Source organism: Crocodylus siamensis, chromosome 2, assembly GCF_052110815.1.
Source record: "Crocodylus siamensis isolate JL-2025a chromosome 2, ASM5211081v1, whole genome shotgun sequence".
Classification (NCBI taxonomy): domain Eukaryota; kingdom Metazoa; phylum Chordata; order Crocodylia; family Crocodylidae; genus Crocodylus; species Crocodylus siamensis.
Genome location: NC_143396.1, coordinates 185,345,589 through 185,364,538, shown reverse-complemented (window position 1 = coordinate 185,364,538; position 18,950 = coordinate 185,345,589). Strand labels below are relative to the sequence as shown.

General features: G+C 41.9%; 1 protein-coding gene and 1 long non-coding RNA gene across 5 annotated transcripts in view; one reads left to right on the top strand and one right to left on the bottom strand.

Annotated features, from left to right (window-relative positions):
• Positions 1-18,950, bottom strand: part of ABCC8 (ATP binding cassette subfamily C member 8) — a 148,145-nt gene that overhangs the window by 51,481 nt on the left and 77,714 nt on the right. For 2 of the 4 annotated variants that reach the window (XM_090032571.1, XM_090032574.1), the window contains exons 14-19: positions 18,688-18,798; positions 15,643-15,718; positions 15,447-15,552; positions 10,109-10,144; positions 4,883-4,918; positions 1,532-1,630 (exon numbers count right to left, since the gene is read on the bottom strand). In XM_090032571.1, the coding sequence (XP_089888697.1) occupies positions 1,532-1,630; positions 4,883-4,918; positions 10,109-10,144; positions 15,447-15,552; positions 15,643-15,718; positions 18,688-18,798 (464 nt within the window). The remainder of the gene's footprint in view (positions 1-1,531; positions 1,631-4,882; positions 4,919-10,108; positions 10,145-15,446; positions 15,553-15,642; positions 15,719-18,687; positions 18,799-18,950) is intronic. The other 2 variants (XM_090032572.1, XM_090032573.1) reach the window with 2 other exon arrangements.
• LOC149871469 (uncharacterized) overlaps positions 1-18,950 on the top strand; it is a 96,733-nt gene that overhangs the window by 32,171 nt on the left and 45,612 nt on the right. The window lies entirely within an intron of this gene.

The window sequence follows — 18,950 nt, the reverse complement described above, 5'->3', positions numbered from 1 at the left end:
ACAATAAACTCCAGAACAATAAACTCTGGGATTTATTGCTTCACATTAATTGCATGTAGAGATATGCCCACTGATATCAGCTTGCATTGGAACAGATTTGATTAATCAAGCCTGCTGGAATATGGCAATTACTGCACTTCAGCAACCTCCCATGTCTCATGTATCAGCATCCCCACACTTCAAAATGGCAGTGGGGCGCTTTATCGAAAGAGGCTGATATATGAGATGCTCTGAGTGCTTTCAGAGCGTCTCCAATTAAAGCACCCCTCCTCCTGTGGAGCACCTGTATAAACACCCTTTAATACCAGAGTCTCATCACTGCAGGAGCGCAACTCTCTCAGGCAATGTCCACATATGCGCTTTAAGTAGACTAATTAGTGGTGAAGTAAAGCATCACCTACACGTGTGACAGTATTAGGCCGCACTGAACTAATTTACATCACAGGAAGATAGTACCATCCCCGACAGTATGCTGGGGTAATTTATTGTGCTTAAACACCCGTGTAGAAACTGACTGCAGGTGTAAATTCCGCCCAGTGAGCCCAGCTAGCTGGGGGCCAGACTCTTGCCTGCCACCTAGCCACGTGGCTCTGCAGTTTCAGCATCTTGTGCCCCAGCCAGCCCCTCTACTGCCTGATGCCACCACCCAGACCCCAGGGCTGAGTGGCCAGGTGGAAGCTGCTCCACCCCAGCTGAAATTCCTGCTGTCCTGGGTGGACATATAGATGCTGCACTTGGGAGTAGTTTACTCTGGCTCAGATTATTACAAAGTTTATTGCTTCATGTTAATTGCATGTGTAGATACCCTCTCAGTGTTCTGTTAGAAAAGTGTCTCAAATCCTTCTTCCCCCTACACAGCCAGCATTCTGATGGATGTTAATGGTCTGGTTCTTAAAACCAAACCCACATGGACATTGGGGCTGGAGGCATCAGGCCTGTTTTTGAGCTCACTTATACTAGTATAAATCTGGATTATCTTCACTGAAGTCACAGAAATTAAAAAAGTGCAAATGGCACCAGAATCAGGCTCATTTTGTCTGCCTAGAGTAGGAAATTTTGATTCAACTATATCCATGTAAAACCAGACTGACTAAGAACAGAAATTTAAGAACAGCCTCTATTTTGACAAGGAAGAGTACATTCACTGGTGGTATCTACTATAATTTTTTGATCAACTCAGTGTTCTTTTCCATGTGCACAGGAATGGCAGGAGAATGATTAAGTCCTCTATCCTGAAGTTATGTCCTTTTGGGAGCCCATTGATTACTATCTGAATAGACAGACACTTCTTCTTATATGCACTAGCTCTATTATGTCTGTGGTCAGCACAAAGCTACTGGTGTGAATAGGATCCCATACAGCACAACCATGCCCAAGCAACCATTATCTGATGCAAAAGGAGGGGAAGCACAGAAGCAGGAGAATATAATCTGTTTACCATAAGAAGCCAAGTTAGTCATCTCTGTGAATGTTAATTAATTCTAATTAATTCTTCCCTTATTTTTATCTGAAAGGTGCTGAAACTCATTACCTTTGTTTGTTGAAGGGGCTTTCAAAGGTGATGTTCTCTTCCACAGTAGCATTGAGCAGCCATGGTTTCTGAGACGCATATGCCACTGATCCTCTTCTCCTGGAAAAACAGGAATGGTCACCTTATTAGTCCAGAGTTCTTTAAAATACAGTAAGTATAAACATAGGAAGCAGAAACTAGTAACAAGTCTTGACTAATGCAGCCTTTACTAATCCCTCCCTCTAGCCACTTTCCTAGCATCATGGTAGCTGGAAGTTCTTCATTAGTGAAAGCCCAAGGTCCCCATCCCTATTATGGGGCTGGAGAGATGTCATAGTGCAGAATCAACACAACCCTACTGATTTTACTATGAGGGGCTATCAACAGGTCAAAAAGCCAAGGCCTGATTTCCCTGACGGCAGCAGATATGGCCCCTGAATAAATATAGGGTGCTGAGTCCTAATGGCCTCACTCATGCAAGAATCTCATGATTTCATTGAGACTGCTCACTGGGGTGAGGCCAGGAAGATTTGGCCCTACCTGTTTGATTTCAATTAAATAGATATTTTCTTCCTGTATATCATGTCCATGTACCTTTCCCAGTCTATATCTATGGGAGCAGCCATTACATCACTCCTCTCCAATCTGGATGTTTTATGTAATTCAAACCATGTGCAAACTGTAAGGTATACAAAACACCTTTGTTTTATCAGGGACTAAGGTCACCAGCCTTGCTCTTCTGTCAAGTCTTCACTAGGCAGGCTTAGAATTCATTATGAGACACAATTTTCTTGGATGAGCTTGGAGGACACAGTGTTATGCTCCCCTGATGGCCTTTCTAGTATAAAAACTAAGAGCTCACTAGAATTTTAATGATGTTTGATGACTCTTCCTAGCTGAAAGATGACACGGAATCTCAAAAGAGATACAGTGACAGTCCCAGCTCTAATCAAGGGGCATTCAGTCCAGTTTCAAAAGGAAGCCATTAGTTAAATTAGTGTGAAACACATGTATAAACAATTTGAAAAAATGCTTTGAACACTAAGACAAATATGTATTCAGTGCTTAACATTCACCGTGTCTCTCATTCACCTGTTAATGCTAAAAATTGCACATTTTCTGTGCTCGGTCATGAAGGAGGGCAAGATTTCACTTAATTAGTTTTTGCTGAAAAATCAATCCCTGATGTGATTTTAAAAAGTTTCAGGGGATAAAGTCATACAAGCTTTATACAAATGTATATTGCCTTTCAAACAATGCTACTGGATCAACATACACTGTAGATGTAATTCACTCCTATAAAGAGGACAAAGCACGAAGCAAACACACTATAGAATGCCCATATATATTCTGTTTTCAGCTCATACGTGTGGCAGCTAGATATTGGGATAGTGACCTGCACGGGTGTGAAGCTTATCCTCTTTGAATCCTGGGAAGACCGATCTAACTGAAGTTAAGATCAGGTTGACATGTGGAACCAGACTTCTTATTTATTACATGGGCAAAAACTTTTGTAAGCACTAGCAGCATAAGAAATGCATGCTCAGTCCAGTGTCTCTTATAATGGACACAATCACTCAGGCAAAACTCTCAGTGCAGTCAAGAGAAAAATAATTTGAAAACACAGAATTAAAATATGGCAGGACAAAATATTTTAAACGGAACTCCAAGTGATTTCATTTTTGAATGCCTAGTTTGAATGTACCTAATTCCACAGGGAAAGACTGCATGGAAAACACCCCACAGACAAACCTACTTTATGACAGACAAACCTACTTTATGCAGGTTATAAGTACATGCCTATTACCCTTGGGTAACAGGATATAAAGATCTAACTCGATCAAAGTGTAATTTTTTCATGATAGAATGTGATGTGTTTTTTTTACTTCCTTTTACCCCATGCAAGAGGACAGATAACTAAATTTAGGCTTAGAGTATGTGGGCAAAATTCCATCACCTTTCCCCAGTAAATACACTTGTACCAAGGGGAAATTGGCCCAGTTGCATCAATTCAGGAGCACAAGATCCAAAATGGTCAAAATTATGTGCCTGAAATAAGGCCTTGTTTAAGTCTAATTTTCAGAAGTTATTTTAAGTTAATGTACATATTCAGCACTTTTGAAAATACCTTAGTTATGTCTTTATGTATGGGTTCAGTTGGCTAACTTCAGACAAACAAATGTGGACAGATTTTTTTGTTTTTTTAATAAAAGAAGAGCATGTTACAAATATAGTGGAGATAGCAATGGCAATAAGGCAAATACAGTATGTTGTAAACTCTCTAATGGGCTTCTGGAGCCCTGGGTTGAACTTTATGCTGAGTATTCATAACATGGCAGATAAGTTACAAGTCAGATTTAAAGCACCCTATTGTAGCAGATTCAGTGTGGGAGTGGGGTGGGGTGCAGTGGTGCATTCCTCTTTGATTCCTTGTCCACCTAAACTTTAAAACCAACTGCCTGGGATGAGATGCATCATTTCCATTCAGGCAGTGCAGAAGAGAGTCAACTGATTTCATGGCTCAGTGTCATCTGATTTCTGCTAATCTCAATCTACCCCACAGGTGTTAATGACCCTGTTTTTAGTTCTTGTTAAAAAGTCTAACTCAGTTGTGGTAATATTAATTCAGGCGTAGAAATGACTGACAGCGAAGTATTGGAGGCACTGTCAAGTCACTCAAGAAGGCTAGATTTTGCTTTATGAATCTGAATAAGAGACATTAAATACATTTAACTATAATGACTACAGGATTAATGGCAAAATCTCTTTTGACTATTTTTGCTTGTTTTTTTTTTTTTTTTAACTTTATGTATAATCTAGCGAATCAGGGCACATTCCAATAGTTATATTTCTTTTTGCTTTTATCTTAAACTGAATAATAGAGCTCTAGTCTCCTAGCATATTAGGAAAGCATCTAGTTTCTGTTAAACTGGAGAAAAATATGTGTTGTGTTATACGTGATAGTGTTCCATGTCAACTAAACCCCGTTTTCAAAATGTTAGATCTGCCCATGGATCTGTGTCAGAAACATGTATTCTGCTGATCCTTATCTCTCTCTATCTACACACACTTCCATTTTCAGAAGCAATTAAATGTGTACTCACATTTTTCAGTCTGGCTTAGCTCCCCAGATAGCAAAATATTCACATATTATTATCCTTATGCATGAATATGCAGAAATCTTCATGAATGTCACTGTCTAATTATACATCTGGCTACACCCTTACTTTCTTTTCTATTTGTTCTTATCTGTTCTAAATCATGCAACAGCTGTATACAAAGTAAAATAATTAAATCTGATTCCCAAGGAGGAACAATAAGAAGAAGTCTTTAATAAGAGATGCTTTCCATTTAGGTTTTAGGATACTGTACCTGAATTCAACATCAACAGCTGTTTCCTTTTCTGCGCTGTGAAATCAAAGCATCAAATATTATTTGTTTAGAAAGCTAATAAAAAAGTAAGGCTCAAATAAGCAAATAACTAAACGAATATCATTGTTTCCTTGTACTCGCTGATGGACTACATATAATCCACCTGTTATTTCATCTTATACTTAAATTTTAAACTCTTTGGGCCAAGAACTACCTCTTTGTTCTGTTTGTACAGCATCTAGCACAAAGGGGATCTTAGAAATTATTAAGGTTGTAACACACTATGGTAAGCCAAAACAGGCACAGTAGCAAAAGAAGCATTAAGGCATAGCAATAACAGCTGTAGTAATAGCAGTAATAGCATGAAGAAGATGATCAGGGCCTTAATATATAACCACAGACAGCAGTATTCAGCATTACCTTAAAATAAGTATGCTGAATTATTGCATGTAATGTTTTATTTTGTATCTGACTCTTCATGTAAATTTTACACTATTGCTGATATTTCTAACTCTGATCAAATTTCTTTGACCTGGTTCAAATCACCTCCCCATTTAATTCAATAAATATTGTGGGCACTCTAATATAGATACAACTATCATAGTCCTGAATCTTTTGCCCCACAATTGTATAGCTCTTATGCACATTAAGCTCCACTTCCTTTGATTACAATGGGTATTATGTGAAATATAAATATTGCAGAATTTGTACTGTGTTGCACACATATCATATTTCCTAATACAGAAACAAAGCATGCATGCAAAATCTGGATTATTGAAGCATTTCTCAAACAGAAAACAGGAAGCTTGTGACAATGACAGTCATGCACTTGCAACCCAATCCTGAAGCACTAGGAAATTTATTAGTGGACAAATATCCCATTATACATGTTGTGACAAAAATAAGCTATTTAAAGTTAATTAAAGTTATCTGCAGAAACAAACATGACATTTTGGCAAAATGTCAAAAATATCTGATTGCATGGAAAAATAGCTGTGTCTTATTTTTTTTTAAATAAATAGAGCAATCCAGGAATTTACAGGAATGGACCTTATACCACATGGACTTTTGTGGAAATTCTGCTTTCAGCAGTCCCATGCTGTCTTACTAAGTTTAGTGAAGTAGCATGGGTTTGAATTAGAGTACAATTTGGTCTGTAGTGCATATGTACTGTATAGGAATTTCATGTACTGCTTAAAACTCAAAAAGCAGTCACACAGGAAGATTAGAATCTTTAACAAAATATGTTAGTTCAGAATGATAACAAGTAAGTTGTATGCTCAAAACCCTCTTTAAATACATGCTTGTATTTAATACAGATATATAAACACACCCCATCAATCTCATCAAACAGACATATTACACAATTTGTGCCAACATTCTTAAATCCTTATTTTTTAACAATGAAACATGCAAGTTATGTGTTAGTTAAACTGATAAATAAATGTATTTTTGGAGTTAAGCAGGTATTACTGCCAACGCAGCAAATGGTGCACACTGAAATCAGTTTTATGTTTAAAAAATAACACAGCAATTCTATTTAGATATCAGGCCTGAGCTCCTACAGTGTTTAATGACTCATTTTCAAGGTGGTGGTGCTTTTCTCATACCACTGACCAAAACAGCATATTCATCCAGCGTAATGCAAACTGATAAAAACCATTGGCAAGCCATGCCATTTTTGTTTCTTCTTCAGACATCAACTAACAGCCCTTATTTAAATAGTGTTGCAGTAGAAAATGAGAAGAGGTTAAGGAGAATAAAATCTGGAAATAAGGTAAAGCAGACAGAGTGTTAAGAACTATTTTATACTAATGACATCTAAAGATAGGAAACTAAGCAAAGAGGAATGTGCTGTTAAAAGGTATTGTTAAAAGGATGCCCCATATTCCTTGCTAGGCAGGAAATAAACCCAGTCCAAAAGGTACTCAATCTGAAGTTTGGGAGATTACTTTAGAAAATAAGCAAAGCAATGGAGAAGCAGCAGGTAGGTCCAAAGGAACAACAGTAGAGTATCCTATTTACTCAATTCTGAGACAAGGTCCTTCCCCCATTTAACATGAATTGAGAACTTAGAATAAGTTAAAATAAACTTAACATCAAGTCTGAGGGCAGTGTGGGAGGCAGGTGGCTGCTGTGGCTCAGGCTCCAGCCCTTACCTAGAGCCGGAGCCATAGCCACAGGTGCTGCCTGTTCCTCAACCACCCTGCTGCCTCTGCACCCCACCATCTTCCACCTGCAGCCTCTTCATAGATTTCATAGACATTAGGGCTGGAAGGGACCTCGGAAGATCATGAGTCCACCCCACTGCCCAAAGAGCAGGAAGTCAGCTGGGGTCATAGGATCCCAGCAAGATAAGCATCCAATTTCTCTTGAAGGTGTTCAGAGTAGGTGCTTGAACCACCTTTGGAGGCAGTCTATGCAAGATGTTGGGGGCTTGGACAGTGAAGAAATTCTTCCTTAAGTCCAGCCTGAAATAGTCTTGCAGGAGTTTATAACCGTTCAACCTTGTCATCCCTTGGGGCGCTCTGGTGAACAATCGTTCCCCCAGATCCTGGTGAACACCCCAGATAAACTTACAGGTGGCCATCAGATCACCCCTGAGCCTGCGTTTTTCCAGGTTAAAGAGCCCCATGGCTCTCAGCCTGTCGTCATAAGGTCTGTTTTCCTGACCCCTGATCATGCGCGTGGCTCTTCTCTGGACTCTCTCAAGCTCCTCCACATCCTTTTTGAATTGAGGAGCCCAAAACTGGATGCAGTACTCCAGCTGCAGCCTCACCAAGGCTGAGTACAATGGAAGAATGATGTCCTGGGATTTGCTTGACAAGCAGCTGGCCGCATTTCCCATCCCCCACACTAGACTGCACCAGAGGCAGGGCGTCAGCCCAGCTGGACTGACTTCCCATCCCCAGCGTTATGGTCAAAACATTTTGACTAGCCTCGTTTTGTTTCGAGGCTGTTTCAACGCCCTTTGTTTCATTTCAATTATGCTGTTTCGACCTTGAAATGAGTCGAAACGAAACAGCCAATGAAATTTCCCACAGCCCTATGGAACAGGGGAACAGAGGCTGGGGGAAGCAGAGATCAGAGGTTGGGTGAAAGGGGGGGCAGGCACAAGAAGCAGACAAGCTGTTTGAGCTCCCCATACCACCTGCCTCCCCACTGTCTGCCTCCCCCCTGCAGTGGTAGAAGGGATGAATTAAAGACAACTCTCCAATAATTAGATTCCATCCATGGAAAATTATAAAAGTGTTATAGATTTTCCGTGGATAGAATCTAATTATTAGGGGGGATCTTAAATTCAGGGTTGTCTTAGACTCAAGCAAATATGATTGTTAATGGTCAGCAAGGAACAGACAGAAGGCAGAGCCAAAAAAAGGACACAAATTGATTTTAATGGCCCAGCACTCATTTACTTCAACAGCACCATTTTACTAGGCCTGTGCGAAGTGGCAAGTATTTGATTTGGATTTGGCAAATTTGGAGGGACAATGATTTGATTCAATGATTCAAATCACTGTCCTGATTTGGTTCGGCTGATTTGGATCTGAACATTCAGCGCTGATTTGGAGATTCGGCCATAGAGTAAACAGGCAGCACTCCTCGAGGACACTGGACACAGCTGCCTCCAGCTGGTAAGTCTGTTGTGGTGGGCAGAGTGGGGAGGGAAGGGGTTTTGGGGGGCGCAGTTCAACACCCCACAGCGAGGGAGGGATTGGGGCTGGAGACTCAGGGAGGGGGGCTCCTGGCACTGTGCGCCGCCAGCCCAGGAGGGCACAGGAGTAGGCATGAGTCCCCGGATCTGTGCAGGGCAGGCTGGGCTGGGCAGTGCTCCAGAAGGCTAGCTCCAGCCGCCCACCACTGGGCTGCACTTTGCGGGGCAGGTGGAGCCAGGGATGCGCTCTGGGTGCCTAGCCCCAGCCACATCCTGGAGTTCAGCCTGGCTCCACCTGCCCTGTAGAGCGCAGTACAGCAGGGGCTATGGGGGAGCTGCAGCTACCCTAAAATTACCCATAGCCTCTGCTGCTGGCCCCGCTCTGATCTGGGTGCATGTGCCCGCCCCCATGCCCTGCCACTGCTTGCCCAGCTGGGACGAAGCTACAGCTTGTCCAGGAGGCATGGGGAGGCTGAGCAAGTGGCATGAAAGCATAGCCCCCACTCCCAGCACCTTCTGCTGCCCGTCTGAAGTGCAGCCCAACCCAACCTGCCCTGCGCAGATATGGGGGCACAAGCCCACTCCCATGACTTCCTGGAACAGCAGCATGTGGCGGTGCACAGTGGCAGGAGCCCTCTTCCTGAGTCCCGTGCCCCCCTGCCCCAGCTGGGCAGCTTGTCCCAGCCCTAGCCCCAATCACTTCCTTGCTATGTGGGCATTGATCTGCTTTCCCCCCATGCCTCTTCCCTCCTACCTCCGCTCACTACAACAGACTTAAGGCAGATGTGTTCAGCATCCTCGAGGACTGCTGCCTGTATAGTATATGGCCAAATGTCCAAATCAACACCAAATCTTTTCTGAATCGATTCAGAGGCTTCCAATTCAATTTGGAGTTTTTAACTGGTCACCCGATTCGATTTGGAGTCAGAGATTCGGCCGCCGTACTGGGCCAAATTGAATCGCCTACCAAAGCTTCCCATGTCCCTACATTTTAACCATGCTCTTTAGAACTGTCACTGATATAAGGTTTACCATTCTGGTAGTTTTCAAACCAGGCTATGACAATCATGCTAGTGAGGTCTGCTTTAAAATGAGATTTGATAAGTACTCCAAAAATATAAATTGAACTCTGCTCTCTAACTATAAGGCACGATTTCTATGAAAGGATGCCTGACCAACATGTAGACTAATCTGCTACTCCTGACTCTTTTCATTCTATACATGGCTGAAGAGCTGTGGGTGCAAAAATAAATTCATGACATGGCGTAGAAAATGAACAAAAGAAATCATGAAGAAATAACTTGATTGGATTGGATTTTCAAAGGTACAGAGGGGGATAATGATGGTCTTTTTCAAAAGCACCAACAGGGTAACATTTTCAAAAGGACCTAAGTAAATTAGGCACTTATGTGGTATTTTCAATGAGGCTGTTGCGTGGTTTTGAAAATTTTACCCGAAGTAACTTTCAGAAAGACTTATACCTTTGATTTGTGATAAGCTGAGTCCCCCTTTGGTTCCTTCCACTAGGACTGATTTAGTATGAAGACCAACAATCACATATAGTACCATACCTGACATCTTCCCCTGTCTCGCTGTCAGGAATACTGCTGCATCACAAATAAAAAGCAGACAAAGATCATTTACTTAAACAAATACAAGCAATCTGTTCTCAGAAAGAGTAACGATTAAATTCCACTTTGTGTATAGACTACAAACAGTTTTTACAATAGAGTCACTGCTGTTCGATGACAGCTGCATCTGTTCTTTCTACAGGAGCTGCACTTGGTTTTGGCAATAATAAAAAATGTGAATTTGTGACCAGCAGTTCTTTCCACCTAATTAGCTCATTTGATTCTAACCAAACTTGAGGTCTGCAAACCACCCTGTTCTCTCAGTGCACAGAGTCCAGAAGTCCTAGTCTGATGGGCATACGAGTCCACTGGAAACTGAAGCATTCTCAGGTGAAACACTGATAGATGGAGAGTACATCCATTTACAATAACTGAAACAAGGGAAACTTGTGTCACTTTGTATTTCTCTGCGGCAGTAGCTGCACTTCCACAGGATATACCAAAAGAGTGACAAACCAGATTTGCAGATTCATCTACTAGCTATATTCCATATTCATAGCAGCAACTAGTCTTAGGGACCATGTGTCCAGAGGGGTGTAGGCATGCATAAGGAAGTAGGGGCTACTATCTTGGCTGTTTTCAAACATGCAACAACAGAATTGTTTTGACATGAGAAACTACAGTAGATGTTCTTGTTTTAGGTCATGCTTATTTTAGTTACAGTGAAAAGAATGACAAGCAGTGTTTGTATTCAGTGGGAAAAACAAAATCAGGGCAGAATATAATTTTTGTTCTTTAATGAAAGCCTTCTACCTACATAATTTGTGCTAACAATGAAAATTTATAAAGGCACTCAAGGAAAAAAAATGCACATGAAATTTAAAAAATGTGGTTAAAACCAATCTGAAACACTAACTGACAAAAGTACAAGATAAATTCCAATGACTACAGAATTCTGCATAGACTTCCTGCACAGTGGTGTCATATTCCTAAGCATTGGCTTATTGAAAAATCCCCTTCCCCACACAAGGAGCCTACATTTCATTCACATGAGCCACTGAGGCATCAAAAGTAAACTCCAACCCACCTTCTGTCCAAATCCTGTGCACCTCACTGCATAGCAAGGTTTATTCAACATAAATATTTCCGTACCGAAAAACTGAAAGAACTGATATACTGAACATCTTTTCCATCTTGCACGTTCTGCGTAAGGACCAGGGATAATTGCAGTCCCTGAATCCCATTACCTGCAAAAGGTGTTTGGTTCTTCCGCCCAGTCCTTTGGGCATCTAGGCACATGCAGGGAGGCTGCTCCGATATGCTATAATTACAGTGCGCTGGAGCAGACTCGATTAATCAGAGCTCCTGAAGGCTCCAGTAATTACTGCGCTCCATGGAGCAGACTCCAGCATCCCTGTGCTGAAAAGTGGCAGCAGGGGCACTTTAACTAAAGCTCATTTGATGACCTTAACATAAAGCATTTTTCAGTATGGGGCCACAGATACACGTGATGCTCTGGGCACTTTAATTAGAGCAGCTGACTCCTGGTGTCCACTGCTACCTGGGCTGGGATTGCTTTGCCTTGGCTTATGATTGACTGGTGCCTCCTGAATCTGGAGGGGGGACACCCACAGAGGGTGCTGATGGCGATGGTCCTGTCAAGGGGTGCACCAGCCATACCGACAGCATCAGTGTCGGCCATCAGGGGTGGCACTGGCCCCATCAGAGGGGGCACATGCACACCCGTCCATCCCCCTACCAGTCACCTATGCCCCAGCTCAACATGCTGTGGTCATGGATGAATATGTAAGCAGCATGTCCAGGAGCAATAAACTTCAGTGCAAACTGTGCCAAAGTTTATTATTTGCATGTGTAGATGTGCCCCCTGATTATGGCAGACAGTAAAGACCCTAGCATACTGAGGTGGGGTGCTCATGGCCACACCAAGCTTCCTTGGTCGGTGAACCTTTGTACTACTTTTATACTCAGGGGAGTGCATAAATAACATACTTAACTCTTAAAACTAGCATCCAGTGCAACAATGCACTGTTTCTGACTCATTGCATTCTCTGAGTACTGATCCTTTAATGAAGCAAGATCTTCATGTGAAAGTAATGCTAGATTAGGTCCCTGCTCTATTTTCCTGTATACTATTGAGATAACATCCCCCCAAATTCACTGTTCCCTTTACTTTCCTACTTTTATCGCCTCTTTTTCATCTGTTTTTCTCCCATTCAAATTTGTTTTCTCTCTGGTCATCTGTCAATTTTTAGTAATTTAATTAGAAAATAAGGGACTTCAGTACAGATGACAGGGTGTTCCAAGCACTGTATCTGACTGGTGCATCTAGGCCAGGATTGCTAAAGAAACATAGATGCCTAAAGATGAATTTTAGTGTGTAATGGGATTTCAAAAGTGCCTAGGCACCAGTCTCCTACTGAAATCAGAGTTAAGTGCTTTTGGGACTTGCTTTTCCAAATCCCACTAAGTGCCTATAAACAGCTCATAGAATCATAGTATCATAGAAGTAGGGTCAGAAGGGACCTTGTAGATCTTCAAGTCCAACCCCCTGCCTGGGTGGGAGAAAAAAACTGGACTCAAATGAGTCCAGCCAGGTAGGCATCAAGCTTCTTCTTAAAGATCCCCAGGGTAGGAGCCAGCACCACTTCCCTTGGAAGTTGGTTCCAGCTCCTAGCCGCCCTAACTGTGAAGTAGTTCTTATAGATATCTAATCTAAATCTACTCTCTAATAATTTGTGTCCATTGTTCCTTGTTATGCCAGGGGGCGCTAGGAGAAACAGTGTCTCCCCCAAACCCTTCTGGTCCCCCCTAGTGAGTTTATAGACTGTCACCAGGTCCCCCCTCAGCCTTCTCTTGTGAAGGCTGAACAGGTTTAGGTCCCGCAATCTTTCAATGTAGGGTCTGCCCGGTTGTCCCCGGATTATGCGGGTGGCCCTCCTCTGGACCCTTTCAACATTGTCCACATCCCTCCTGAAATGGGGCACACAGAACTGGACACAGTACTCCAGCTATGGCCTGACCAGCGTCGCATAGAGGCAGAGGATCACCTCCCTGGTTCTACTGGAGATGCACCTATGGATGCACGACAAGGTCCAGTTAGCCCTGCCAACCGTGACCTCGCGCTGTCGGCCCATGTTCATCGTGGAGTCAATAATGACTCCAAGATCCCTTTCTGCCTCTGTGCTCTCTAGAAAGGAGTTTCCCATTCTATAAGTGTGCTGCTGGTTTCTACTGCCTAAGTGCAGCACCCTGCACTTGTCAGTATTGAAACACATCCTGTTTATGTTAGCCCACCCCTGTAACCTATCCAGATCTTGCTGCAATCTTTCCCTCCCTACTAGCGTGCTCACCTACTACTAGGTTACCTGCAGTTTTAGGCATGTGAATAACTTTAAAGAACACCTTTCTAGTGCCACTTGATGAAACATTCAGCTGCATATTGATAGAAGCTGAAAGAAAGATTTCTTTGGAGACAGTGGCTGCATCTACACCAGTGGTGGACAGCACAGTTGTTACTGCATAGTCATTTAGTACTTGCTTACCTGGTGTTACTACGCAGTCCCGACACTGCACAGCTATTTTTAGCAGCTACTGTGAAATAATGTCAGTATCATGTTTTGTTCCCAGCAATGATATGTCGTCATAGCAGCGAGTTATGGTGATGTGGCTCGTTGCTTTGGCAACATGGCATCGTGTAGACGCACCCACTGTCCCTTATTTTTTAAGTAAAACACCCCTCACATAGGGCGGGATTCTGATACCTTTACTCACATGGAGCAGTATCTTATCTACATAAATAAGCAGAGCAGAATTTGGTCCGTAGTATATATTAAAGTTACCAACCAAAATCAACCAACAAATCAAGAATTATTATCATCCATTCAGAATTTATTGTTTTCTCTTCCTTGCTTATCTTATACTGTTGAATCTTTTTGGGACTCTCTCTCAATATGAGTTTGTAAAACTGCTAACACATTGGGCCTCAGTCTTATTTGGGGCCTAGAGACAGAAATACTCTTGGATCATTAACAAATAATATGCATTATGACAAATAAATTAGTTACCATTGCTTATTAGCAGCTTCATCTATTTCAGTAACATTACTTTTTTTCCTCAAGAGCCTCCAAACCATGCTCTATACTTGGGTAAATAATAAAATAGTATCACTATCTCTGTTTCATTGGTAGGAAAACAGACAGGGTGAGAAAGTGACTTGCCTGAGCTGAACTTGTACTTGGGACTAGAATTGTACTTAGGACTAATGTTCCTGAGTATCAGCAAGAGACACTCAGCTAATTCTGAGTGACACATCAGCAGGATCTGCCATTTGACCCTACTGCAATGACCTTGGGTAATAAAGAATTAGGAGTGATAGAATTAAGGGTTATTTTGCAATGTGAGTTACTGAGCCAAGATTTTGCCCCGTCTTAGGGAGAGTACTGTAAAAATGACGCAACTAATCATCTTTTTGTGTTTCAGTCTCCTCATCTATAAAATAGGGATAATAATACCAACCTCCTCTGTAAAGAGGTTTAAGCCAGCTATTTCAATTTTTGCACTCTAATTAGCTGAAGGTGTGGGCATGATTTGCATAAGGTCTGTATGATTACTCTTCAGTAGCCAAAATCTCTTATTAGCCAATCAGAGTGCAGGGACCAGCTTTATACCTGCTTGTCTGCTTCTTACTTACAACTCAGCTGGAAATGAAAGCATTTAAGTCTTTTGGATATATTGTTAAAGGGATTTACCTCATATAATTATAATATAAAGGGATTCATCAGGACACTGGACAATCAAAAAGTTCTACACTTATAACATTCATAAGCTGAGAAACATTTCACACTCATGCACTTCCGGTGATAATGGAGAGGGTGAGATAGGACTGGAGATCCGAAAATTTAGTATAGCTTATGTCAATTGACATTAAACTTGAAAACAGGAGACTAACCATGACTATTCCTTGGTCTTGGGGTCAGGAGCTTTTTTCCTCTTTGTATGGCCCATACTAAAGTCAAATAATTGCAATCTATATTTGAGGAAGCACAAGGACTGTTTATTTCTGTCTGCCCCTTGAGAAGGGAGATGGGAATGAAACAGGAGCACCCTAAAAACACTCCCATTCATGATCTGTCTCTAACCTCAGGGATGTGGGACCACTAATGAGATGAGGGGACCTTCTGGGATCAGCTGGCCCTCAAACACATGCCCATAATCCACTAAATTCACAAAAGCTATGCATGTGGTTCTGAGGCTAGAATCTGGCTCATTTCTAGCCTGTTATTGCTTATAGTAATCTTGAACCTTTAAGAAAATTTACCTGTTCCAGAATATGTTCCCAGAAATCTTCTGCATCTCCCCAAGTGTTGCTAGCAAGAGTGATGACTTACCACAGCCCACCTGTCCTACGATCATTGTTAATTGACCTGAGAGAGGGGAGAAGCACACTTGAGGGTCTGACTTGCCAGTTATTTGCCAAAAATGTCTCATTTTGTATATGTGATGTGGTTTTGTACCTTGAGGGATTCGGATATCGATGTTGGACAGTGCTGGAGCTCCTTCGGGTGTCCAGGTGAAAAATCCATTTGTGATCTACATCAATATGGTGAAAAATGAAAAACATAGAAAAAACAGCTACAGCACACACCTTTGTTTTCAGCATAGCACAGAAACATCCTTTGGCATCCTTAGTCTGTGTATGAGAATGGATGATGCCTCTGTACAGAGAGGCAAAATTAGCAGTAAAATGGAGGCTTTTGGTGCCTCACATTCATGAGGCAGCCACACTTCGTGTGCATGGCACTCTGCACCTATGTGAGTATGGGAGCTTGACAGAAAGTGGTGAAAAGCTTCAAGGAGAAGTTTATTTCCGCAAAACAATGATAACATTTTTAAACTTTGCTGCACCAAATTTGGTAGCTTGCCCTGAAGGTCTGCCACACCTTAAGTGATGGGAGTCTTTTAGCATTATGTGCGATGGTTAATGCAGACCTTCTGCAAAGCAATGAATGTCACTCTATATATATAACTGCAGTCAGAGTCCCAAGTAGAGTGAGGTGACAGAACCTTCCACAGGATACACCCACAGGAAAAAGGTGCTGCTGCTGCTATTAACGCTCATGTTACTTTGTGTTATGGTCCTTATGTTCCTTTAATGGACTTTAAGTGCAAGTCCACAGGATACTTTTTCTTTCACCTGTTCTAAGTCGTTATCTGGAGTAACATATACCCCAGACTGGACTGGATATACTGGAAACTGAGGAGGAAAACTTTGAGCATTGTAGATACATCAGACCTGATTCTCCCCCTGTTTATTCAGTGAGAATCAGAAGCAACTTCACTGAAGCCAGCGGGCTCTCAACAATGAATGAGACATCAGAATCTGACTCAGCGGGTGCATCTACATGAGACGATATTGTGCAGTGGTCATTGTGCATTTATTAAGTACTTGTATAAGCAATTACTAAATAAATATGCAATAACCAGAGTTAGTGTGTGGCAGTGCCAGCGAATGTCTTTTAAGTGATGCCACTGCGCAGTAGCCTAATAATACTGTGCAGTAATGTATTAACACTGTCCATGCTATGATGTGCTACTGCACAGAATTATTTAGCTACTGCACAATCAACATCTCGTGTAGATGCGTCCAGCATATCCTGGTCAAGAAGAGGTGTAGACTGGAGCATCTGGAAACCTGACTTGCATTTTCCACAGGTTTAAAACTGACATCTGTCTTTTTGGGAACCCAACTGAAAAAATGAGAGAGAGTTTATAGACTCCTTTTTTCCCCCTTTAGATCAGTAGTTCTTAATCTTTTTAGACAAAAGATACCCCTCAATAGGATAGGTATGAGGCAGTTTTCATTCATTTTTTGACAAGAGAAAAATAATAAAGCAATTATTCTGTCACAAAGAGCTCATGAAGACCACCAACAGGTCTTAATGTTTTTAACACTGTGGAATCCAATTCCTATCTCTGAACTTATCATGTTTGCACATCAAGCAATGCTAACTTTGTGTGGCACCCCAGGGCACCCTTGAAAGGATCTCAAGGCATCCTAGGGTGCACTGGCACTCTGACTGAGAATCACTGCTCTAGATAAAAGGCAACCACCAAGGACTCCTCGCTTGAGAAGAAGCCTTGCTAGGAGAAGGAACAGTAGGCAGATCTCTGAGAGAAAAGAGAAATTAGCAGCACCAGGAGTTAGTCAGTAGTCCTGGGACAGCCTGTAACAAATGTGGTAGCAAATGGAGCCAGAGGTTACTTGATTTATGTTTCTATAGCCCCCACTACATGTTATATCTATTGGGCTCCCCCGCACCAGCAATAAGACAAGATGAGATCTAATGTGCAATCCCACAATCATGCCACCTGCCATGCACGTGAGGCATTGCAGAAGGCATGACTGCACAGAATGCACATTAGATCCCATGGCATCTTTACCTGCATGTGTAGAAGGGCTCTACCTTACTTAAACCGAAATCTTGCAACTATTGTCTTGTTTTACTACTACTGCTGCAGAGACAGTACTGGCTCAGGACTACCTGCTGCTATTCTCCAATAAAGGCTCCCTCAGATTTCCTCCTTATCTCTCTGCTAGTCTGTTCCATTTTAATGGGATCTGAAATCACACTAACCAATGTCATTTTACCCAAGAGTTGAGCCAAGACTGGGGTCTTCTCAGAGTTAAAAATTTGCTAATCAGTTGCCCTACCAGGGTACCATCAGTAATACATGAATTGGCAAAGATGTTCCTCACTTTGGCTAGGAAAAGTATTGTATTTGTCCCTGGACAAGTTGTGCCCACATTTGTCCTGCAACAAAAGTATCCCAGGATTGATGTGTACACACATCACCTTTCTAGTCTGGTTTTAGTGAGCAGATGAATGCTCTGCCACTTTTCTGCCATGGATTCAATGATGCAATCCCAGGACTACCATTCAGATGTAGTTTGCAAGGTCCCAGGATAAACTGTTAGTACTTCTTGCCTGTGAACCTTTTTAGGATTCATCCTGGGACAATGGTCATGGACAACTGAATGACTACACTTTGCTCTGGAATAAAATTGTTTATCCTTTGTCGTGTCAGGGACAGTCATGCAATAGCAAAACAGGTTGAACAGATACCGCTATCTTTACAACAGCCATCGATATTTGCTATTGCCAGACATTTCGATAGCAAGTCAGGAACATCAATCTTTAAAATGAAGTTCTGATTCAGCAATTCTAATTCTTTCTTTGGAGAAGCTGGATATTTTTGCACTAAGATCAGGGCTACTTATTCAGAAACTCTGGAAAGGTGGAACAGCCAAGAAAAAATGGAAATGGTACATACACAGTCATAAAACATTGACAATTCAGAAAAGAAATCTGTTCCTTTCCTAAAATGAACATTTTCCTGAGGAAACAACAGGGAAAACTACCCTTTGGCTTTAGTTTCCTTGGAGTGGAATGAGATGTCTGACATCCCTAGACTGGACTTGGAACCCCACTGTAGGTGCTTAAAGGATTTTTAGTCAAATTTAGTAACAGCATTATTAGAAAGAGTGACCTTAATATCACCTTTACACAAAAATCATCCCCTTCTGTGATGTTAACGGGTCTTCTCATGCAAGAGCTGTAATTGTTCCAGTCCTCTCTGGCAGGCCTCTTACGGTTAACAACTTTGAGGGGCTGTGCAAAATCAGGAAGACAGAAATACATGGTGATGGGTGGTGTGACCAGGAGAGAGTGTCAAATAAAAACAATCATGTTATGATCTGTATGGAATATAGGGTATTAATATGGATTTTTGCTATTGCAGTATGTTAACTGGAGTGATCTGG